The sequence below is a fragment of the Xiphophorus maculatus genome, chromosome 16 (assembly GCF_002775205.1).
Source record: "Xiphophorus maculatus strain JP 163 A chromosome 16, X_maculatus-5.0-male, whole genome shotgun sequence".
NCBI classification, from domain to species: Eukaryota; Metazoa; Chordata; class Actinopteri; order Cyprinodontiformes; family Poeciliidae; genus Xiphophorus; species Xiphophorus maculatus.
In genome coordinates this window covers 1,082,191-1,107,176 of record NC_036458.1, presented here as the reverse complement: position 1 = coordinate 1,107,176, position 24,986 = coordinate 1,082,191, and the positions used below count along the sequence as shown (strand labels likewise).

The following is a 24,986-nucleotide window of genomic DNA, read 5'->3' as shown; positions in this document are numbered from 1 at the left end:
GCACAAATTTTTTGTAGTGAAAAATGTATCATTTAATTTTTTAATTCCAAAACCCAAAGAAAAATGACTTTTATTTTTTAAGTTTCAGCCGGATGTGGATGGTTCATGTCTACGTCAGACGCATTGACCGTGACGACCATCGTCAGGAGAGCTCCGTGTGACAGATGCCAGGCCAGGGAAACCCGCTTCACTCAACGCCGGGGAGCGAAGCGGGACGGCGGCGGCTTGTTTTCGGGATTCTCCGGCTCCGCTGAAGCGGAACCCGCTGACTGGACGACATGTCCGGCGACAAGGCGACGGGATCCTGCCGCCGGTTCCAGCCGAACGTCTTCAGTAAGAGCAAATGTCAGAACTGCTTCAAGTCCCGGGAAGTTCACCCGCTGAACGACAGCGACCTGGAGCAGGTAGGTTCCTGCCGCTGGTACCGGTGATGTTCCGTTACATCTGACCCGGTTCGCGTAAAAAACTCAACTTTTCCCTCCCTAATATCATAAAGTTATTAATACGTAGGAACAATGTCTGTCATTTTGGGATTATTTGCTCGTATCTTGAGTATTTATGTGTAGAATATTAAAATTTGAAGTAGGACTTTAGTCATGAATTTTGACTTATTTTTGCCTTTCATGACAACTATTTTTATCTCGTTATGAATAATCAATTAAATATTATTAAAATATAAAAATATTTTACTTAAAGAGGGATGTTTAATTTTGAACATGTTGAAATAAAATTAGCTTTATTACACTTAGATAGTTTTTGTCCACTTAAAAATTCACTTTTTCTAAGTCTGATCTCACCTTGAGTTGTGTTAAAAAGTATTAACTTACAGATTTCCTCTGTTAATATTTCTTTCATCACGCATAATTGTTTTATAACCTCAAACAAAGTGTAATATTAAAGTTATCCCGAGTAAATACAAAAATGGAGTTTTTACAATAACGTTATTTATTAAGGAAGAAGGAACTTTCCAACCCAACAGGCAGCCAGTGCAGGGATGTTAGAACTGGACTGACATGCTGATCTCTTTTTGTTTTAGTCAGGACTTTTGCAGCAGCGTTCTGGAGAAGCTGGAGATGTCTGATTGCTTGTTTTTGATAATCCAGTAAAAATACCACTGCAGTAATCGAGTCTACTAAAAACAAAGGCATGAACTAATTTTTCAGAATCTTGTGGGGACTTGAGTCGTCTAATTTTAGCAATATTTTTTAGATGGTAGTTTATGATGTTTTTATGATAGATTTGATGTGGTTATTAAAGTTTAGATCGGGATCAGTGATCACCCCCAGATTCTTGGCTTCATCATAGCATTTTAATCCAGTAGACTGAAGGTGGCTGATTATTTTTAATCTATGCTCTTTTGGTCCAAACACTAATATTTCAGTTTTGTTTTTATTTAGTTGGAGAAAATTTTGGCGCATCCAGACATTAATCTGCTCAATACATTTAGTGAGTATTTGGACCTGACTGTAATCTCCTGGTGAAAGACTGATGTATAGCTGTGTGTCATCGGCATAATTGTGGTATTCTATCTTATTATTTTGTATAATTTGAATTAATGGAAGCATATTAAAAAGAAGCGGCCCCAGGATGGAGCCTTGGGGAACTCCATATGTAATTTCATTCAGTTTGGATTTAAAGTTGTCTATGGACACAAAAGGTTCTGTTGGACAGGTAGGATTTAATCCAGCTGAGTACTTTGCCAGAAATGCCAACACAATTTTCTAATCGTGATAATAAAATATCATGATTAACTGTGTCGAATGCAGCAATCAAGTCAAGTAAAACTAATATTGACATTTTATTACGGTCAGTGTTTTAGACGGAGGTCATTGAATATTTTGACCAGAGCCGTTTCAGTGCTGTGATGCTGACGGAAACCTGACTGATGGACATCAAAACAGTTGTTCAGGGCCAGAAAACCATTTATCTGCTGAAAAACTATTTTTTCTAATATTTTAGCCAGAAAAGGTAAGTTTGATAATTGCTAAGAATTGATGAGTCTAGATTATGCTTTTTGAGAACTACCACAGTCTTTAGAGCCTGAGGAAAGACTCCAGAGGAGAGCGACTTATTAATTATGAGTAAAAGATCAGAAGCAAAAACCTCTGAGACCTTTGAGAATAAACTGGTGGGTATGATGTCATGGAGCAGGTGGATGATTTCATATGATGTAAAGTGTAACTCAAATCTTTTTCAGTGATCAGGTTAAAGTGGGTCATCATAGGTAAGTTCTGTTTAGGGGAAAACATAGTTAATTGTTTCCTAACAACAGACACATAGGAGTTTATTGTCTCCCTTATTTTCACAGTTTTATTTATAAAAAAGGTGGAAATTTGTCACGAACCTCAGAGGAGAAAAATTCACGGTTAACAGAAGAAGGTGGATTTAAACAGTGTTCCAACAATCGAGAACAGAGCAGGAGAGTTGTTGATAGAGGTAGAAATGACATTTGAAAAAAACTCTGTCTTGCATTTCTCAGCTCAAAATGAAACATTTTGAGTTTATCTTTGTAGATATTTAAATGGTTTGTAGTTTAGTTTTACGCCGCCGACGTTCCGCTCTCCTGCTCTCTTTTTTCCCTTTTCTAAACCACCCTTGGAGAAAGGTGGTTTCACCTTGGAGAAACCACCTTTCTCCAAGGTGGTTTACGTTTCCCAGAGATTACTTTTGTAGTAACAAGAGCAATGGTGTCAATAACCTTCTCAATTTTAAAAATAAAATCACTTCACAGAGAAGTACAGGAGTGTATAGCAGTACAAGGAAAAGCCTGAATAAATGGATCTGCAGTAGTTTCCGTAATGCATCATTTTGAAATTACTTGTGTATAGCTGTCTTTTTGAGCAGGGAGAAAACTGTCCCAAAAAATACAAAAGTGATCTGAAGATGCTACATCAAGCACTACAATTTTAGATTGTAGTGCTTGTAGTTTCGGAGGTCTGTATATATTCAGCAGCAGGATACAAGAGGACGAGTTTAGTTTCAAGGCCAGTTTCTGTTAGCTGTTCTGCTTGCGGCCTGCTTCCTGCTGTCAGACCAGTTCTGTTTACGACGTTTCACTGATCAGTCTGACTTGTAAAAATAGTTTTTACGTCTTGATGAAATCATCCTTGTGCCGTCTGGCAGCGTTGTCCCTGCAGGTCGGTGAGAGGAGCGCGCCAGGCGTTGTTCCAGGATCTTATCACCTTTGACCTCACGTCAGGTTTCTGTGCAGCCTGTAATTTCAGCGCGTTGCTCAACCTGCAGACGCTCTGATATGCCTCCGGATATGAAATGCTGCACAGATCTATGAATGTTGTGTCTTTAATAAATCCGGTATAGTTTGTTTTTAAGGCAGTAATCTGTAGAAAGAATCTAAAGTGATTCTGTTTTCTGTTTGTGAACCAGATGCTGATAATAAATCACATCAAATAGAGATATGGAAATATAACATGGATGACATTCAGCTAATTTTCTACGTATCACTTGGAAAAAAATGAACACAATAGTCAATTCTGGTCAAAGACATCAGGATTTCCTTGAAAATGTTTCCTGGACTAATTTGTACCAGTGTTGAACTGGTCCTCTTACTGGTCTCCTGACCGGTGACCCTGATGGGTCCCTCCTGCCCTCTCTCCCTCCAGGCGAAGCCCGTCTACGCCGGCTGGTTGTGTTTGGCTCCTGAGGGAACGGACTTTGATAATCCCGCCCAGAGGTCCAGGGTAGGACGTGATTCTGATTTCTGACTTGATAACGTTTCTCTCTCTGCTCCTAACAAAGTTTTCTGTTACCAGAAATGGCAGCGGCGTTTCTTCATCCTGTACGAACACGGCAGAATGACGTACGCTCTGGATGAGCTGGTAGGAAGCACAGAGACGGTTCTGATCCGGAACTGAGACGGGTTACGGAGATGAATCCTAATTATGAACATTTATCCTGTTAATAAACATGAATCCTGGTTAATAAACATTAATCCTGGTTTATTAACTTTATTCCTGGTATATTAACTTTATTCCTGGTTTATTAACTTTATTCCTGGTTAATAAACATTATTCCTGGTTTATTAACTTTATTCCTGGTTAATAAACATTAATCCTGGTTTATTAACTTTATTCCTGGTATATTAACTTTATTCCTGGTTTATTAACTTTATTCCTGGTTAATAAACATTATTCCTGGTTTATTAACTTTATTCCTGGTTAATAAACATTAATCCTGGTTTATTAACTTTATTCCTGGTTAATAAACATTAATCCTGGTTTATTAACTTTAATCCTGGTTTATTAACTTTATTCCTGGTTAATAAACATTAATCCTGGTTTATTAACTTTATTCCTGGTTAATAAACATTAATCCTGGTTTATTAACTTTAATCCTGGTTTATTAACTTTATTCCTGGTTAATAAACATTAATCCTGGTTTATTAACTTTATTCCTGGTTTATTAACTTTATTCCTGGTTAATAAACATTAATCCTGGTTTATTAACTTTATTCCTGGTTTATTAACTTTATTCCTGGTTTATTAACTTTAATCCTGGTTTATTAACTTTATTCCTGGTTCTGCGGAGTTCCTGGGATTAAACTGAGTGTTTTTTCCCTCTCTCTTTCAGCCCAATACTCTGCCACAGGGAACCATCAACATGAACCTGTGTACCGGCGTTACGGACGCCGAGCCCTGGACCGGCCAGAGGAACGCGCTGTGCATCGCCACGGCGACGCAGGAAGTCTTCATCCGCGGCGACAGCAGAGAGATCATCAGCGGGTCAGCAGGAAACTGGACGCCACTCTCAGCCTATGAGGGGCCGTTTAGGACAAAATTTACGTTTTGTCTCTCACACACTACCAAAAAGTCTCGCATACTCCAAAAAAGTAGCCACGCACACTCCAAAAAATTACGTTTTGTCCCTCACACACTACCAAAAACTCACGCATACTCAAAAAAATTACATTTTGTCTCTCACACACTACCAAAAACTCACGCATACTCAAAAAAATAGCCTCGCATACTCAAAAAATTACGTTTTGTCTCTCACACACTACCAAAAACTCTCGCATACTCAAAAAAATAGCCTCGCATACTCAAAAAATTACGTTTTGTCTCTCACACACTACCAAAAACTCACGCATACTCAAAAAAATAGCCACGCACACTCAAAAATTACTCACGCACATTCAAAAAATACTCAAATTGCGTATACACACACTACTAAAATGTCACACACACACACACAAACGTTAACTTTCTCGCTCACATACACTACTATCAGCTCGCTCACATACACTGTACTAACAGCTCGCACATTCACAAACGTTAACTTTCTCGCTCACATACACTACTACCAGCTCGCGCACATACACACAAACGTTAACTTTCTCGCTCACATACACTGCTAACAGCTCGCACACACACAGACGTTTATCTCTCACATACACAAGACTAAAGTTGAACACACACACAGTACTAAGACTCGTTTTATGTATGTGTGAGAGCGAGACTTTTTTTGAATGTGTGAGAGCGAAACTCTTTTTGAATGTGTGAGAGCGAAACTCTTTTTGAATGTGTGAGAGTTGTCACGGAAGAGGTGGGGCATAATTTTTGGATCAAACTGCGCATGCGTAGATCCTAAACTATAAGTTTCGATTGTTGACTCACTGTATGTTCTATTACTTAGTATATTTGTGCTTTTAAATATATATAGAACGTTTAACTTTCTTGTAGATTAAATGTGCTATAGAAATAAATGAATCTGATTGATTGATTAAAAAGAGCAAAATTGCTGTAGTACAATCTGTCCACTGGGTGCCAGTATTACAGGAATTATTAACCGGCGCCAACTAGTGCCGAAGAAGAAAGAGTTTGCTATACCGAACATGGCTAACTCTAATTCGAAACGAGAGAGAATTGGTCAGGCAGCTGCCATTTTAAACACCGCTCCGGAACGGAACAGAGATGAGAGTTCTGAATCTACTGTAGCACTGCGGGCAGTCGTTGAATCGTTTAATGCGCCTGTCAAAGTGCTGGTTGCCTCCGGAGAAGATAGAATGGTGTTTAAAATGGCAGCTGCCTGACCAATTCTCTCTCGTTTCGAATTAGAGTTAGCCATGTTCGGTATAGCAAACTCTTTCTTCTTCGGCACTAGTTGGCGCCGGTTAATAATTCCTGTAATACTGGCACCCAGTGGACAGATTGTACTACAGCAATTTTGCCTGTTTTTAATCAATCAATCAGATTCATTTATTTCTATAGCACATTTAATCTTCAAGAAAGTTAAACGTTCTATATATATTTAAAAGCACAAATATACTAAGTAATAGAACATACAGTGAGTCAACAATCGAAACTTATAGTTTAGGATCTACGCATGCGCAGTTTGATCCAAAAATTAGGCCCCGCCTCTTCCGTGACAACTCTCACACATTCAAAAAGAGTCTGGCTCTCACATTCATAAAGAGTTTCGCTCTCACACATACATAAAAAGTCTCGCTCTCACACATACATAAAACGAGTCTTAGTACTGTGTGTGTGTTCAACTTTAGTCTTGTGTATGTGAGAGATAAACGTCTGTGTGTGTGCGAGCTGTTAGCAGTGTATGTGAGCGAGAAAGTTAACGTTTGTGTGTGTGTGTGTGACATTTTAGTAGTGTGTGTATACGCAATTTGAGTATTTTTTGAATGTGCGTGAGTAATTTTTGAGTGTGCGTGGCTATTTTTTTGAGTATGCGTGAGTTTTTGGTAGTGTGTGAGAGACAAAACGTAATTTTTTGAGTATGCGAGGCTATTTTTTTGAGTATGCGTGAGTTTTTGGTAGTGTGTGAGGGACAAAACGTAATTTTTTGGAGTGTGCGAGGCTATTTTTTTGGAGTATGCGAGACTTTTTGGTAGTGTGTGAGAGACAAAACGTAAATTTTGTCCTAAACGGCCCCTCATATCAGCCAATCAGATGCAGACTCACCGGCTCTCTCTCTCTCTCTGTCCTCACCAGGTGGGGCGAGCAGCTCACTGCGTACCTGTCTGCTAACAAACAGCAGAAGAAGAAACGCAGCGTTGACTCTGTGGCCAATCAGGTAGCAGAACAAACCAAACTCTCATCTGCTGAACCTAAAAGCCTCCAGCAGCAGAGGAAACGCTATTTCAGAATAAACCGGAGTCTGTTGCCGTGGAAACACATGAATATTTATCCACAAATCTGAAAATGTAAAGAAGTTTGTGCTCAGTGATTACGGTTTCCAGACTTTACAGCTGCAGAGGATTTAATGATGGTTCATTAAGAAGCAGCAGCTTCACTTTGTGTTTATTACAAATGATGAAATAAAAATCTTTATTTGATCTTCAGTGTTTTATTGAATGAAAATGCTCAATATGCTAATTAATCACAAAGTGATCTAAAGTGGTTTGGATGATTTTTAAGGTTAAAATCAAAATTTTTCAGATTTGAAATACAAAAAATATCTGGGAAAATATTTCCAGAAGTTTTCTCTAATCCCCGTTTCTAAAACATCCGTCCATCAGTCCGTCCGTCCGTCCGTCCGTCTGTCTGTCCGTCCATCAGTCCGTCCGTCCGTCCGTCCGTCTGTCCGTCCGTCTGTCTGTCCGTCCGTCCTTTAGTCCATTTGTTCCTTCCTTCACTCCTTCCTCATGAAATAAAAACTCTGTAATAGTTTCTGAAGTTTTAATGTTTGTAACGCCTTGTTCTGTGTTTCCATGACAACCATCAGGACCCCAGCCCAGCAAACATGGCCGCCGCCGGTCGGAGCAATCCTGCGTCGGCGGCCGGGCCTGCACGTCCAGATGTGCCTCCGGTCCGGACCGTAACAAGAACCGACTCACTAACAAGTTTGTGAAATATTTTACTAACTTTTATTATATTTCTTTTAATGATCATTTTGAGTCAGAGGTCAGAAGTTCCCTGATGTCCCTGAATGCAACACAAAGAGTGAAAGTTTTATGAGAATCAGAATCAAACATAATGAAACATAATTAGATAAATCATCGTGTCCATAACCTCGCTGCTCCTGATTTTCCTCTGATATTATGAGATTCTGCATCCTGCAGTATATGAACCAAGTTATTTTTATTTCAACAAAATGAAAATGAAAATTCACAAAGAGGTGATTCAAGTTTCATGGAGGTATTTCTAACACTAATTAAACCCAGATCAGACAGCAGAATTATCTCTAAGTTATATAATGCCGTACAGCTATCTAAACATGAGAATACAGAATACATAAAGAGGAAATGGGAAAAGGAAATGAAGGTAATAATCCCACAAGAAGGCTGGGAAGAAATATGTCAGCTGCAGTGGGTCTGGACCGGATCAAACACATGGCGGGAGTTTTGTTGGAAAAACGTTGCACGATTTTTTGTTCCACCCGTTCAGAGACGATATGAAAGCAACGCCTGCTGGAGACTCTGTGGGTCTAAAGGAGCCAAACCACTTCCATGTTTTACTGCCAAGTAATAAAACCATATTGGGAAAAGTTCCACAAACATATTGAAAATATATTCAATGTAAAAATTTCATTCAAATGTGAAACGTTGTATTTGGGCAACTTACAGTTGGACACATGGACCAACCAAGACAAAAACCTGCTGCCTATACTGGCAGCCAGTAAGAAAGGTAGTAAGAAAAGATTTATTTTCCCTCCAAGTTGAAAAAGGAAAGTTTTATAAGATCTGGACCAATTGGACTGAGTATGTAAAACCAATTAGATCCGACTTCATTTGATTGTTCTGGTGAATTATGTGCCCTTGTATGTTATTGTGTTTTTTTTTATTGCTGGAGATGGTGCATTCCCCGTTATTGTTCAATTCTGTTCATTTTTGTTATTGTTCACAACAAAAATTAGTAATAGTCTGTAAAAGAAAATACCAGAAAGGCAGTATGGACAAAATCACTTGGATTCTCAGCTTGTATACTAATGTAAGATCTTAACTGGGAAAAGCTGTAATTAACGAATGTGATGGAAATCTGTCTTTCTAAATAAAAAAATAATTACCAAAAAGAAAATGAAAATTCACAAATTACATTTCAGAGGAATTACTAAATGATGAAATAAAACAGATAATACAAATAAACTTTACTATAAAAATGTATCAGAAGATCCAAGTGATTTTTATTTAACAACAAAAAAACGACCTTTTCTCCTGATTCTCAACGTCTCATCATGACTCGACCGATATAAACGAAACTGATCACAATGTTGTGGCTTTATGTTGATTTTAGTCGAGTCTGATTTCTCTTTCCCAGTTTTTATTTCCCACATCCAGAGTACTTCCTCTCTACTCCTCAGTCTTCATGTTCACAGCAGAGGTGACGTCACACTGTGTGAGAGCAGAGGTGCTGGAAAAATGGAGCTTACTCTTTTGAAACAAAGATAAAATGATTTTGGAGTCGGCCTTTATCTTCATCGGTGATTATCATGGTTACCACGGTTACCGTTCACGACAGTTTGTGTTTTTATTCCCTGAAGCAGAAATGTTGGTGTAACCTGCAGATTTTAGATTTTACACCTGAATCATAATATTCCGTGTTTTCTGCTGTTTCCCTCTCTGGCGTCGGCAGCTTGATGAACTGGTTTTACATCGATTGGTTTGTTGGTTTTAGTGACAAAAGTAACTTTTTACCTGTTTTTTCAGAGGATCTCAGTGTCGGTTTGACCAACTGGAGGAAAACGGGAATGTTTGGCTTTTATTTCCATAAACAGTGGAGATGGAAAATCTAAAAACATTCTGGTTATCAATGTGTTTGTTTTGGCCACAACAGTTCTTGTGAAAATCTCTTTTTTTGTTTCTTTTTCCTGGAGAAACTGCAGAAATCTCCAGCAGCTCATTTCGGTTTGACACGTTTCTGGTTCTGAAAACATGAACCGAACCAGCAGAGTTTGACCTTCACACGACCTCTGAGACGCAGTTATCTTTCCTTCTTTCTGAAAGTATAAAATAATAAGCTATCAGGCCATCAAGACAAACATGATATCAAGACATATTATTACATTTTATATAAGGAATTTGTATTTAATAATATTAGTTTTTATATTAAAAATATTAAATTGATGTTTTTAATTTGACTTTGGTTTATTTAAGTTGTGTAAATTCATAGCTGATTGACAGTAAAACTGATCCAGTTCATTTAGAAATAACTAGACAGTAAATGATGGTGACCAGTTTACTGCGGCGGTTAATCAGAACTCATCCGTGTTTCCTGGATTTATGAGGCTTTTAAATGATTTTTAAATCAGATTTTATTCTCCAACAGAAAAGAAAGAATTAAATGAAACATTTTGATTTCTTCCTTTAATTCCTGTACAACCAGTGAGTCCTTCACTGGCTCTGTTTCCTTCAGCATTCGTGCCACTTTCTGTCACAGAGACATTTCATCAGAACCAGTTTAAGGTTCTGGTTCTGTTTACTCCCAACTGGACCCGTCTCCTTCCTCTGCTCAGCGATGATGTCACTGTCATTAGCCGCCATGTTGGCCCCTGATCCTCCTTTAAACACAGCGATTCATCAGTAGCATTTAACGTCGACCGGTTGTGGCGCTGTTGCCATGGCAACGCTCATGTTGGCACTGCTTGGGTTTATCTTCTGCACTAATCCAGAGCTGGGCGGGACGAGCGTTTTATTCTTCAGGTCAAAGGTCAAATGGAGCTTTTTCATCAATATTGAAGAATTGTGGACATAAAAACTATAAAAAATATCTTGATGGGAAATTAAGTTAGTTTCCTATTTTTTATAGTGAACTGAGATATTTTCTCTATAAACTGAACTAAAGTTCTCTGGGAAGATTTTGTGTTTTTGCAGTGCATGAATTAGAGGAACTGGATTCAGACCGAAAGTTTTATTTTACGATAATCTGGGTTTGGTTTCCAGGCGACAGCGTGCCGACCCAGCCGGGCCCCGCCTCCTCCCTGACCCCTGTGACCCCTGTGACCTCAGGCGGCGCCGGACGCCTGGCCGCCGGCCGTTACGACCAGAACCAGAACCAGAGCAGAAGGTTAGACATCCAACCAATTTCCACAACCCGGTTACTGGTTTTATCCTCTAGTTACTGGTTTTTATCCTCTAGTTACTGGTTTTATCCTCTAGTTACTGGTTTTTATCCTCTAGTTACTGGTTTTTATCTAGTTACTGGTTTTATCCTTAGTTACTGGTTTTATCCTCTAGTTACTGGTTTTTATCCTCTAGTTACTGGTTTTATCCTCTAGTTACTGGTTTTATCCTCTAGTTACTGGTTTTTATCCTCTAGTTACTGGTTTTATCCTCTAGTTACTGGTTTTTATCCTCTAGTTACTGGTTTTTATCCTCTAGTTACTGGTTTTATCCTCTAGTTACTGGTTTTATCCTCTAGTTACTGGTTTTATCCTCTAGTTACTGGTTTTATCCTCTAGTTACTGGTTTTTATCCTCTAGTTACTGGTTTTATCTCTAGTTACTGGTTTTATCCTCTAGTTACTGGTTTTATCCTCTAGTTACTGGTTTTATCCTCTAGTTACTGGTTTTATCCTCTAGTTACTGGTTTTATCCTCTAGTTACTGGTTTTTATCCTCTAGTTACTGGTTTTATCCTCTAGTTACTGGTTTTTTATCCTCTAGTTACTGGTTTTATCCTCTAGTTACTGGTTTTTATCCTCTAGTTACTGGTTTTATCCTCTAGTTACTGGTTTTATCCTCTAGTTACTGGTTTTATCCTCTAGTTACTGGTTTTATCCTCTAGTTACTGGTTTTATCCTCTAGTTACTGGTTTTTATCCTCTAGTTACTGGTTTTTATCCTCTAGTTACTGGTTTTATCCTCTAGTTACTGGTTTTTATCCTCTAGTTACTGGTTTTATCCTCTAGTTACTGGTTTTTATCCTCTAGTTACTGGTTTTTATCCTCTAGTTACTGGTTTTATCCTCTAGTTACTGGTTTTATCCTCTAGTTACTGGTTTTTATCCTCTAGTTACTGGTTTTTATCCTCTAGTTACTGGTTTTATCCTCTAGTTACTGGTTTTATCCTCTAGTTACTGGTTTTATCCTCTAGTTACTGGTTTTTATCCTCTAGTTACTGGTTTTATCCTCTAGTTACTGGTTTTTATCCTCTAGTTACTGGTTTTATCCTCTAGTTACTGGTTTTTATCCTCTAGTTACTGGTTTTATTCTCTAGTTACTGGTTTTTATCCTCTAGTTACTGGTTTTATCCTCTAGTTACTGGTTTTATCCTCCAGGCTGGTCTCATTCCTGTTGGACATTTAAAGAGCCTCTGCAGACAGAAGGAAGTAAAATGTGCAGACGTTGAGCTCGGATCAAAGAGCCAACCCTCCATTACGGATCTAACTGCTGCGTTTCTATCTCAGCCCACAGATCCTCTCCCAGTCCTCCCAGTTCCCCCCAGCAGCGTGAGCTCCTCGTTCTTGTTGATTTTTTGGGAAACCAACCCAGTAAAACTTAGAATCCCCTCCGGCCAGAGATTCCTGAGCGCTGCTGTAATTCAATCTGTCTCTCATGACCTCAAGGGTCAGAGCGAAGCTCCGCTTGGACATCTCCCCCTAAACACCAACAGAACGACCCAGAACACCAGAAACAATCTGACCTCTGTTCGCAGGTCAAAGGTCACGCTGCTTTTAGTTTTTTTCAGAACTAAAGTTAATCAGGGAACTTTACAAGACCAGAACCGGCCCAGTTCATTCCAGTTTAACCCAGTGTGATCCGTTCCACATCAATAGATCATAAAAGGCTCCATTAGTGAAAACTTCCCCGTCTAAAGAAACAAGAAATGGATTTTACTTTGCAGCATTTTAGGAAAGAAGGTGGAGAGGAACAACTGTCTTTAACAGGAAGAAACCTCCAGTAGAACCAGAACCAGAATGTTTTGGGTCTGGACTGAGACCGAATGAAAATAAAAGTAAAATTTAAAACATAAATGTTCCACTGCTCCAGTGGCCCAAAGCAAACCAGAGAGGAACTAAACCCCAAATCAACTTTATTAATCCATTAATCTATCTTTATGTTTCTGTGATAATTGTGACATTTTTGAGTAAATTTGTTTAATTTTGAAACATTTGGCCTAAAACAGTCTCAGTGCTGCCCTCTTTGGGTTGACCAGCGGTATTGCAGGTGAATTTTCTTATTGGTTAAAAAGTTGGTTGATGTCTGCTTTTCTGTACAAAATTGTCTCAGACGCGCCCCCTGGTGGTGAATCGGGAGGGGGAACAGCTAGCTCTGCTAGCATCTATCGTTTCTCAGCTGCTCCATGTGACGGCAGCCTAAAATACTTTTTACTGTTCATTCCAGCCTGGATCGCTCAGCAGAGCAGCAGCTGGGGCCGGAGATCTGGAGCGGAGCGCAGAGAGGCGGAGGAGCCGAATGCGGGGCTGGCTCCAGGACCGACCGGACTGCCGGGATTGACCGGACCGCCGGGCGAGAGGTAAACTCTGAACCCATCCAGGACCTCATCAGAGGAGCTGCTGGTTAATAATCTGATGCTGGTTTACAAACATTTTACTGATGGAGGGAAACTTTTAAATTTTATATATAGAGTTTCTCCAGAGTTTTCCAGTCTCTAGGGAGACTCTGACTGCCCCAGAGTCTCCCTAGAGTTTTCCAGAGTTTCCCCCAAAGTTTCTCCAGTGTTTCCCAGAGTTTTCCCAAAGTTTTCCAGAGTTTCCCCAAAGTTTTCCAGTTTCCCCAGAGTTTTCCCAAAGTTTTCCAGAGTTTCCCCAGAGTTTCCCCAAAGTTTTCCAGTTTCCCCAGAGTTTCCCCAAAGTTTTCCAGAGTTTCCCCAGAGTTTCCCCAAAGTTTTCCAGTTTCCCCAGAGTTTCCCCAAAGTTTTCCAGTTTCCCCAGAGTTTTCCCAAAGTTTTCCAGAGTTTCCCCAGAGTTTTCCCCCCAAAGTTTTCCAGAGTTTCCCCAGAGTTTCCCCAAAGTTTTCCAGAGTTTCCCCAGAGTTTCCCCAAAGTTTTCCAGTTTCCCCAAAGTTTCCCCAAAGTTTTCCAGAGTTTTCCCAAAGTTTTCCAGTTCCCCAGAATTTTCCAGAGTTTTCCCAAAGTTTTCCAGTTTCCCAGAATTTTCCAGAGTTTTCCCAAAGTTTTCCAGTTTTCCCAGAATTTTCCAGAGTTTTCCCAAAGTTTTCCAGTTTTCCCAGAGTTTTCTAGAGTTTTCCCAAAGTTTTCCAGAGTTTCCCCAGAGTTTCCCCAGAGTTTTCCAGAGTTTTCTAGAGTTTGTGGTGCTGTGCCTGGCTGTGCTCCTTGCTGTAAAGCTGCTAGCGTTAGCCGCTCCTCCTCTCTGCTGCCATAGAGGCGAGTTGCTGGTTTCTGCCGGTTGCCGTGTATATTAAACGCGGCTCGTGTTTCTGTAAATGTTGCCGGACCGGTCTGCCGGATGGGAAGCCTTTACTTTGTCCTAATGACCGTTAGATGCATGACAGGACGGATGCTGCAGCTTGTTAGTTTATTTAGTGTCTGGATGAGAGAAAGGGAAACAAACGAGACGAGTTACATCAGCAGTTATTAATTCGCTTAGCGTCAGGCTTGTTTATTCCTGCTCTGATTGGCTGAAGGCTTTACATCATTAAACAAGTGATAAAACTTCGAGACGAGACTGGAAACATTTTGTTGTTTTAACTTGATAAAAAAGTTTTTCACCCTGGCGATGTCTGTGAGTCAGTAGTGAATAATCTAATGTGCTATTATTTCCAATACAGTAATCAGATTAAAGTTAATTATATTGCTTATGTTGCTTTCCTGTGTTGCTGCTGGTTTTCCACAGGAAACCTTGGAGGGATGAGAGAAATTCACGTTTTCTATCTGGAAATTCATCTTTATTTAGAGTTTGTGTTGCTAAAGATGAAGATATCGAGGTTGTTTGTTTCCTCTGTGCTGCTGCTTCACCTGGAAAACAGGAGACAGAAAAACCAGAGTGATTTTTGAACCTTTCTGGAGGTGAAAGCCCCCTGGTGGTGAATCCAGGCACGAGCAATTGATCCCAGATTGGTCACCAGCTGATTGATGATGCAGAGATCACAATTTATTAAATAAAATGACACAAAAATTAAAAATATTAACTTTCAAACAAATTTCTATCTGTACTTACATTTCTTATGTGAACTAATATAAATTAGTATTTATTATAAACTTGTACTGGAAATGATTGTTCATAAAATGAGGAATATTAGGGACCACCATCCTGTTCATAGAAACAGAGCGTCTTCAGTCAGAGGTTTCTTTAACTTTGCTGTAATACAGACCTCTACAGGAGATCCTTCCTGCCCACAGCCATCAGCATCTACAATAACTCATTTTGAATTAATATGAATTACAACAACATTTCATTTCTCTTTGGGATCAGTAAAGTATTCTTGAATTGAACTCTTCTACTAAATAAATGTATAACATCTGAATAGAGTCTTCATAATAATAATAATAATAATAATAATAGTAATAATAGTAGTAGTTTTCCAAACTATCGAACTATCTACAGTAATTTAAAAATATTAGATAGTTTTTAAATTTGAAGAAACACCGAGAGCTGTGACTAGAGAAAACGGACTAGTTAAAGAAGTTAACTTTAAACATGGCTGCTGAATGTAACTAATAAAGTAACTTATAATCCAACTTAGTTAGAACGTCCCAGTTCCTGACTGGTTCTGGTTTCTACTGCGTCGTGATTCCAAACCCTTCAAAACCTTACAGCTACTTTGTCACTATTTTTCTATTAAGTTATGTGTAAAGCACTTGTAGCTGCTTTGTTGCTGAAATGTGCTTTACACATAAACTTGATTGATTAAAATACAAATAATTTCAATTGATCAATTCCAGATTCTGTAATTAATTCAATGAACTGTTTTTGACTAATCTGAAGTTTCTATAAATTTCTTGGAAGGCGTAACTGAAACAAACTGATTTCTTTCTGTTCTGTCTCTCTTTGGGGATAATCTGCTTCCTCCATTTCTTCCTTTGGTTTTTTACTAAAACACCCTGAAAACGACCCGGTTCCTGTAAAATCGCTCTTTATCTCCATTATATTCTGGTTTTGAAGGGAAAATGTGATTTTTATCTGCTGAATCTTGTTTCCTCTTTGTGCAGAAACTGCGGTCGACAGGAGACGGGAGCCTGCTCAGCGTTCCCGCGCCTCAGAGCAGAACCCGGTCTCTGGACCGCCGGACAGCGGACGGCGCCGTGGCGGCCATGACGGTCAGCTGAGCTCATAAGAACTGTTTGTGTCTCTGAGGGAGAAATTTTAGCTCTGGTTGTAGCGGCTGGTCTGGATGAATTCATCATTCTAACCTCCAGAAACTGAAACTTTAATCATCACGTCTTCATTTCCTCCTTCCTCTGCAGCCGAGGTCATTTCTGCCAGTTCCCTTCTCCATCATCTCACCTTAATCACAATTTATTAAAAATGTCTTATAGGGCGTGCTGCGGTGGCGTAGGGGATAGCGTGACCACGTTTGGAGGCCTTGAGTCCTCGACGCGGCCGTCGCGGGTTCGATTCCCCGACCTGCCGATATTTGCCGCATATCTTCCCCCCTTTCCTGTCAGCCTACTTTCATATAAGGGGCACTAGAGCCCACAAAAGACCCCTGGAGGGGCAAAGAAAAGTCTAATATCCTTTTAATGTGTCTTAAAAACTAACTTTCCTCTTTTGTTTGGTTATTTGCTCATTTGTTTTGCCTCTTTATGGTTTTATTCTTGTTTTTGTTAAGAAATCAAGTCAAAGTTTATTTATGTATCACATTTACCACAACCAAAGTGCTTCACACCATAAATGATAAATGATATAAGTGCTAATTTCCAAACTTTGTTTTTAGCTGTTGAAGGAATGGAAAAATAATGTTTAAATTTTTCAAACGGAAAAACAACCAGAAACTCTGAGGAGTTTTTGCTGTCGGTGTTTTGTTCGTTCTTCAGTTTTTTATGACAGGTCACCTTTAAAATCAGTTTTTAATTTTTACAGCCAGTTCTGCTGAACTTTAAGAAAGGCTGGATGATGAAGCTGGATGAAGACGACGAGGTAAAAAACCCAGACAGAAATGTTCAGATTGATGCTGATGTGAAAGTTTCTGCCATCATGGAGCTTCTTGCTCGTCTGTGCTGCCCCCTAGTGGAGGAAATATTGGTTTGTTCTGTCGACGGCCAGCCTGAGGTTCTACAGAGACTCGTCAGCTGAGGAGGTTCGTTGGTCAGAGCAGAAAGCTGCAGCAGTTCATGACATGTCAGGTTAAAACTCTGTTCTGGTTCCAGGCTTCAGACCCGGACGGAGAAATCGACCTGTCGAAGTTCTACAGTGTGTCTGAATATCAGGTCCAGAGAAACTACGGCTTCCAGATCCACGTAAGACTCTGAGGTTCTGCAGCTGCACCTGCTGCTGCTGCAGGCAGAAACCGTTTCCTCTGGATGTTTCAGACCCAGAAGGCCGTCTTCACGCTGTCCGCCATGACGGCAGGAATACGCAGGAACTGGATCCAAGCGCTGATGAAGAACGTCAATCCGGCCGACGCGCCCGATGTGGCCAGGTGAGCTCTGGAGCTTTAATCTGTGACCGTCTCTGATGGTTACAGATCCAGAGATAAAAATCCAGTTTCATCAGAGAAACAACGGCAGGAGGAAACATAAAGTCCAAACAGTCGGTTCTCCGTAACGCAGTGGAAACGACTGGAGCTTCTGTTCAAATATCAGCCACAGATTAAAAAATGAGCAGGAAGGAAATTTTAAAACAATCCTGGAAATCCGTCCCTGATCTGCTGCTCATCCAGGATTGGACTCTGATTCTGGAGCCGGAGGTCCAGAATCCATATTTTCTTCCTTTTAGCGTTGTTTAGTTTTTAAATATTTTTCTCACTCACTCTGAGTGGATGTTCAGATCAGAGCAAAACCCTTTAGAGTGGATAAGATCAGTTTCACATGGAAACAATGAATTAATGGGTCAGATTCACGACCCCTGAACGAATCTCTCTGGTTCTGGTTCTGCTTGTTTTGGGGAACCCGACATGATCAATGATCCATCCGGACGCTGCACGTCTCTGCTGATGTTTTAGTGTTTGTTTGTTTGGGGTGTTCAGTTCGGTTCTCCTCTGTGTTCCCAGCTTACCTGGCCGCCGCCTCACCTGCAGCCCAGCTGAGGTCGGACCGTACGTGGCGCAGGACTCCGCCTCCTGTCACGCCCCCACACCCTCAGGCCCCGCCTCCAGCAGCGAGTCGGACCAGTCCGGGGTCGGCGCCAAAGCCCGACTGGACGGAGTTACGTCCTACCTGGAGCTGGGCGACCTGGAGAGGCTCAAGCGGCGGGAGGAGAGGAGGCGGCGCTACGAGAGCCTGCTGGGCTTCCCTCTGGGGCGGGGCGGGCCGCAGGGCGGCGCCACGCGACCTCTGAGCCCCCAGTCCCAGCTGAAGATGGAGGAGCGGATCGCAAAGTGCTGGAGGCAGGTGGAGAGGACGGCGCTGAGACCAGAGAGGACGGTGGCACTGCCCACCGAGTCCAGAGACACTCTGGAGACGGAGATGCTGCTGCAGGACTGCAGGACGCTGGTGAGGGACGCGATGCGGCACTGCAGGTGCTGTAGGTGCTGCAGGTGCTGCAGATGCTGCAGGTGCTGTAGGTGCTGCAGATGCTGCATGCAGATGTCTTATAAGACTTGAAATAAAACAAAACTAACAAATAACTTTTCAGGCAGATGCAGGAGCTTATTTTAAGTCAATTATTTCTTAATATTGATAAAAAGTTTTAAATCTACTGGCAGATTATTTCATTTATTTGTTCCATGTTATGAGAAATGTGGAACTAGTTTGTTTTCATTAAAATTAAGGAATTATTTAATTTAAAAAAGTTCCCACTTCTTGCTGATAAATTACTTTTAAGTCAGTTTCATCTTATTTCAGGAGATGTTTTCAACAGAACAGGTCAGAACTAGTTGGTGAGATTCTGTCAGTTTTCCTCTGGATTGAAACAACAGTTTGGATCTGCAGATTTCATTCCTGCTGTTTGACTCTTCCTTCCTTTCTCCTGTTGGAGGTCGATGACCTGAAGGCCCAGCTGGCGGGTTTGGAGCGTCGCAGACTCCAGCTGGAAGATCGCCTCAGAGCCGCCAGATTCTGTCCGGAGCAGGTCTGTGAACGCAGCGCCTTGCTAACGTTTATCCAAAACCTGCTGCTGTCTGTAAAGTTGCAACCACAGAACTCAGTTCATCTCGGAGTAAAAATATTATGTAGTCCACGATTGAAGCTAAAATTTACGTTATGAAGCTACGATATTTTAACTGTTGGAGGATTTTGTAAAAAACCACAAGTCATTTCTCCAGCTGGCGCTAGCGCTATGCTAGCATGTTTGTTTTGATTTACCCAGATAAAAAAGTTATTTAAAAAAAGAATACATAATGAATTCTTTACATGAAAAGCTGGTATTGTTTTTAAGAGCTGATCTCTGCCAACATCCAAGGAATCATTTAATGTGAATAAATGTGGAAAAGTTCAACTGAAGTGAATAATTTATATCCAGATTGGATCAAAGTTTTACATTTTCTGCAGATTAACGTAAAAACATGAAATAAATGCAGCGATGCTGATATGAAGTTTTTCCTTTCGCATGATTTTCTCCAGATGGACCTTCTGGTTCCATTCGACCCGATTTTCCACCCTGCAGACTGGAGCTTGACTCTGCTGAATGACTCTGGGTGGCTGTTCAGAGACCTGCTGCAGCAGCGCAGAGACCGGCTGCAGCAGCGCAAAGAGCTGCTGCAGCAGCACAGCAACTCCTCGTCGGCTGCATGTCTGTCCGGCATCTGGATACGCCTCCCAGTCGGAGATTCAGCAGAAACAGACGGTTTGGTCTTAGCTGCAGCTGCAGCTGGCGGCCAGCAGGGGGCGCCTCAGGCTGACTGGAGAGACCCGGACATCCACGCTGCAGTGAAGAGTCTGACCCAGGAGGTGGCGCTGCTCAGCAGCCAGAACCGAGCTCTGGACCAGCACAACCAGGAGATGCTGGACCAGCTGACCGAGGCGGACCGGGAGATCGACCGGCTGAGGGCCGAGTTGGGCCGCTGCTACAACGAGCCGCTCCGCCGGAACCAGGAGCTGCTGTCGGCCTCACTGGAGGTTCTGCTGCGGCTCAAACACTCAGCAGAACCAAACGGACCAGAACTGCAGCTGGAGCAGTCGGAACGGACCTGCAGGAAACCAGAGCAGGAAAACACGGAGCTGAAGGAAACAACAGTTGAAGACGTCACTGAGGAGAAACCGGACCAGAACCAGAACCAGAACCAGGCCGTTTCTGCTGAAGAAAACATCCAGGAAGTGACAGCAGGAGCGGGGATGAGGCTGCAGGCGTTGGCGCAGCTGCTGGAGGTCATCGACGGTTTGGACCTCAGAGAGGAAGAGGAGGAAGAGTTCTGGAAATCTGACTTGAACAAGATGAAGAGCGACCCGGCCCGGTTGCAGCAGCCAATAGGAGAGCAGCTGGAGCAGCAGCTGGAGCAGGCCGGCCATGCGCTGCTGCACCCTGAGGAAGAGGAGGAGGAAGAAGAGGAGAGCTTCGTGTGGGGAAGAGTTTCAGAGAACCGCAGATTTACTGATGAGCTGAGAGGCATCACTCTGAGCAGAATATCGTGTCTGAACCGCCTCGCTGCCTCCGGCCGCAGCGCCGCATGCGACCGCCTGCAATCCGCCGCAGACAAACTCTCCTCTTCCCACCTCGCATCGTCTGCAGAGGCGGACGCATTCTGCTGCGTTCGGCTCAGCAGGCTGCGGTCCAGATACCAGAGGAGAGTCTGTTCCAGCTGCAGCGGCCGCATGGAGGAGATCCAGGAGCTGAACACCGGACCGGAGGACGCGTGGACCACAGAGGATGCCCAGGTGAGCATCAGCTGCCAGACTGATGGAGGTCAGAGGTCAACAGCAGCAGGCTCAGAGGAAATGCTGCACCTGGAGCAGAATGAAACTCCTCTGATGAGGCCGCAGGAGACGCAGCAAAGCTCTGACCTCCGAGCCGAAGGGGAGACGCTGCAGGAGGAGCTGAGGCGAATGCAGGAGCAGCACCGGCGGGAGGTCGCTCAGCTGAAGGTAGGGGGCGCCACTGCTGCATGTTTTACCTTCACTTCCTGTAAAATCTGTGACATCATCAGCTGATTGGGTTTCTGTAGTCACTGGATTGTGTCAGCTGATTTCAATGAAACCATTTTGAACTGAACTGGAGTGTGTGTGTGTGTGTGTGTTTTGCAGGCCTCCTGTGAGCGTGCCTTCATCACCATGGAGACCTGTCATCTGGGGGTGGTAGAGGAGCTGCAGCGCCTGCACCAGCAGGAGGTGCAGTGCCTCCTGGTGGAGAGAGACAGACTGTTGGAGGAGGAGAGCGCTGCTACTGCGACCGGTGAGTTCTGCTGTCTCTACTGACCACCAGAGGGCAGCACTGAATATTCCCTTGTGCATGTGCTGCTCTAGTAGTAACACCAAGAGTCACCAAGAGATCGGCTGACCAATCAGAGGCCTGCAGCCTGTTGGCTGGGATTCATATAAACATAGTTACATTGGTAACTTTAGTTCCTCTGGACTGGAGTCTGACCAACAGAATCCGATCCAAATTGACCCGCCTCCACTTCCTGTTTGTTCAGCGATCGAAGCCATCAAGAAGGCCCACCGCGCCGAGCTGCAGACGGAGATCCAGAGGAGGAGCCAATCAGAGAACTGCAGCAGAAACTCGCAGCTGGAGGAGATCCACAGGTAGGTGAGCCGGGTCGGTCGGGTTCAGGTCGCATTCGCCTGCAGAAACGTTCTCATGACTTCCTGGGAAACGTCCAACCTCCTTCCTTCTAACCAAAGACAGATGGAGGGATTTTCAGTAAAAAACACAATTATCAGAAAAACGCAGAGATTTTTATCCTTCAGCTAAGAAATTATCTGGTATTATTCCATGTAATATTTAGGAAAAATAAACTGCTGCTGTATTTCAGCAGATTTTAAACTGTTTCTTCATAAACCTAAACCTGTAATCGTGAAGAACAGGTCCAGTGTTTCGGGTTTCAGGTTCAGTTTTGTGATAAATTATAATGTAACATTTGATTAAAAGCCTAAATTTGAGAAACATTATTTACAGTTGAAGGCAGATAAATAAAGATTTATAAAGATAATAAAATGAACTATGATTTTTGTTCTCAGTGTCTGAAGTTAAATCAAACCAAACCTTTATGTTCAGGTCTGTTAGAATGACCTAAAATTATTTCTATTTGCTGAAAGCCAGAAAATGTCAAGGAGGTTTTTTTAGAGATTGTTTGTAATTTTCTTGGCCCAGTCAGGTGGACAGGGTGTTTCTAAACATCACGTTTTGTTAAACTTTATTTTAACTTGGAATATAGAAGATATTATTAATAACAGCAATAAATGATCATCTGATGGTGAGTTAAAACTGTCTTCTTTAGTTAATCTGTATTGTTTTATCTCCAAACTGTTTTGTTGCTGGAAAAGTTTGAAAAGTTGCCTTGAAGTTTTTGAATTTTGCGGCGGAGTGTGTGAACCTGAGTGTTAATGGGTGTGTGTGTGTGTTTCCAGGGAGGAGCTGGCCTCCTTCCAGCTGGAGCTGGACGTTTTGTCCCAGCAGTTCTCCATCAAGTGTCTGGAGAACAGACACCTGGTCCAGGCTGTGGAGGCCGAGAGGAAGGCCTTGGGTCAGTGTCGGCAGGAGAACCGGGCCCTGCGGAGCCGCAACCAGGTGACTGGACTCAGCCGCTCACTGGAAGTAAAAGCATGAAAAACTCCTGAACCTTCTGGTAAAAACTGGACGTCTTCAGGTCAGAGAAGCTCCACCTCTGATTGATGGAGAAATAATCTACTGGTAAAATTATGTCAGGGCCAGACTAGGAGATTATTTTTAAAATGACGTGAGAATAGTCATATTATCTGAATAATTGCAATAATACAAGAAAAAAGTCATAATATTACGAGAATAAAGAAATAATTTAATAATAAATGATTAATAATTTAAGTCTTGTGAAGTTCTACTTTAGTATCAGTTTTACTAATAAGGGAATATTTCATATTTAACATCAGCATCAAATTATCAGCAGCAGAACTTGGAGATGATTTCAGTCAACATGACGAGATATTAATAACTCCATCAGAATTTTACAGCAGCTCCATTCTGGAGGTTATTCCTTATGGTTATTTTCTCATAATTTAAATACAATCATGTTTTTCTGGTGTCCAGGAGCTGAGCCGTCACCTGGCGGCGGAGATCACCAGACTGTGTTCTGTGGCCCAGCAGGAGCAGCCGCCGCGCGGCCAGACCGGGGACAGCTACGAGGTGGAGGTGAGCCGGGTCAGGGGTCAGGAGGTGAGCCGGGTCAGGGGTCAGGAGGTGAGCCGGGTCAGGGGTCAGGAGGTCAGGGAGTCAGGGAGTTGATGTGGTGGATAACTGAAGGGGGTCAGAAGGTCAGGGAGGTCAGATCCTGTCGTTATGAATTTGTTCAATCGTCTCCAAAAGAATTTAAAAACTAGACATCATCATTTTAATTCAGCAAATGTACAAAATCTTTTTTTTAAAGATGTTATTGGCTCTAGTGGCCTTTATTTGACAGTGAATTGACAGGAAAGAGGGTAATGAGAGAAGGGGGAAGACATGCGGCAAAGGTCGCCAGGCCGGGAATCGAACCTGCGACAGCCATGTGGAGGACTAAGGCCTCTAAATGTGGGTTGTGCTTAACCCCTGCGCCACCACAGCACACCCTGACAAAATCATTTTTTAGTTCTGGATCAATAAATAAAATTCATTTCCCATAAAAAACAAACACAAAATTTGCACCTTTATTTGCTTGATTTTAGTTTTAGTTTCATTTTCTTGGCCTGTGAAACAAAGTTTGGACGCTCCTGGTTTAGAGGAAAGAATATTCATGTGTCAGAATGGCCTAGTCAAAGTCCAGAACTAAATCCAGTTGAGATTTTGTGGTAAGATTTAATAAAGTGCTGATCAGAGACGCTGTAAAAATATATTTTCCTGTCACTGTGGTCGTTCTGCCTGGTGTTGGTCTGAGATCAAACAGAATCATCTGGATCTCCTTCCTGTCCAGGTCACGCTGCGAGTTCAGGAGGCCGAGGTCCAGAGTCTGAAACAGGAAGTGGCGTCTCTGAAGGACGAGCTGCAGGCGGCGGTGAAGGTCGGCGTCCTGCACGCTACAGAGTTTGATTAAAAAAACCTACAATCAGGGCGTGCTGCGGTGGCGTAGCGGTCAGCGCGACCCACGTTTGGAGGCCTTGAGTCTTCGACGAGGCCGTCGTGGGTTCGATTCCCGGACCCGGCGATATTTGCCACATGTCTTCCCCCCTTTCCTTCCCCGTTTCCGGTCAGCCTACTTCATATAAGGGACACTAGAGCCCACAAAAAAAAAAAAAAACGGATTTCTGTTTCAACGCAGGACCAGAGGAACGCAGCACAGAAGTACCTGAGGAGCTGAGGGAGAACCTGAGGCTGGCGCAGCCTGACCTCCAGGACGACCTTCAGCCTGACCTCCAGGACGACCTTCAGCCTGACCTCCAGGACGACCTTCAGCCTGACCTCCAGGACGACCTTCAGCCTGACCTCCAGGACGACCTTCAGCCTGACCTCCAGGACGACCTTCAGCCTGACCTCCAGGACGACCTTCAGCTTGACCTTCAGGACGACCTTCAGCCTGACCTCCAGGACGACCTATTAACAGAGCTTCATCTCTGTGTCATATTTTATATGAGCGAAACATTTCTTTAAAGTAACTATTTTTTTAAGTATAACTCATTTACTTTAATGTATTTTTATAACTTTAAAACATTGTTTCTACTGAATGCACTCAATAAACACTTTTGTTTGTGTTAATTTAAAAATATAGTTTTGGGCCTCCAAGTTGTTTGTTTTACTGTAATTAAAATAATTACAGTTAAAAAAACATCTGTTTTCATTTCTTATTAAATATGTCTTACAGGCTGAAGCCACATTTAGAGATAAATTTGGCTTTTCAGTAAATGTTTCAGTTTGGGTGATTATTTTGTAAAGTTCAGTTTAAAGCAGAACATCGAGGGGATTAAA

General features: G+C 42.1%; 1 protein-coding gene across 2 annotated transcripts; it reads left to right on the top strand.

The window, feature by feature from the left end:
* The first annotated feature begins 139 nt into the window (after positions 1-139).
* Positions 140-24,474, top strand: LOC102221423 (myosin phosphatase Rho-interacting protein-like). 2 transcript variants are annotated; one of them, XM_023349536.1, is made up of 22 exons: positions 140-404; positions 3,621-3,698; positions 3,771-3,836; positions 4,588-4,739; positions 6,960-7,041; positions 7,693-7,810; positions 10,847-10,970; positions 13,246-13,378; positions 16,034-16,141; positions 16,905-16,961; positions 17,053-17,121; positions 17,192-17,281; positions 17,354-17,463; positions 18,034-18,475; positions 18,960-19,052; positions 19,544-21,001; positions 21,161-21,308; positions 21,550-21,658; positions 22,484-22,643; positions 23,139-23,240; positions 23,998-24,084; positions 24,343-24,474. In XM_023349536.1, the coding sequence occupies exons 1-22, from the start codon at positions 279-281 to the stop codon at positions 24,379-24,381; spliced, it is 3,951 nt and encodes a 1,316-aa protein (XP_023205304.1). In that variant the 5' UTR covers positions 140-278; the 3' UTR covers positions 24,382-24,474. The 2 variants fall into 2 exon arrangements, with proteins under 2 accessions (XP_023205304.1, XP_023205305.1); XM_023349537.1 differs by lacking the exon at positions 23,998-24,084.
* Positions 24,475-24,986: the final 512 nt, after the last annotated feature.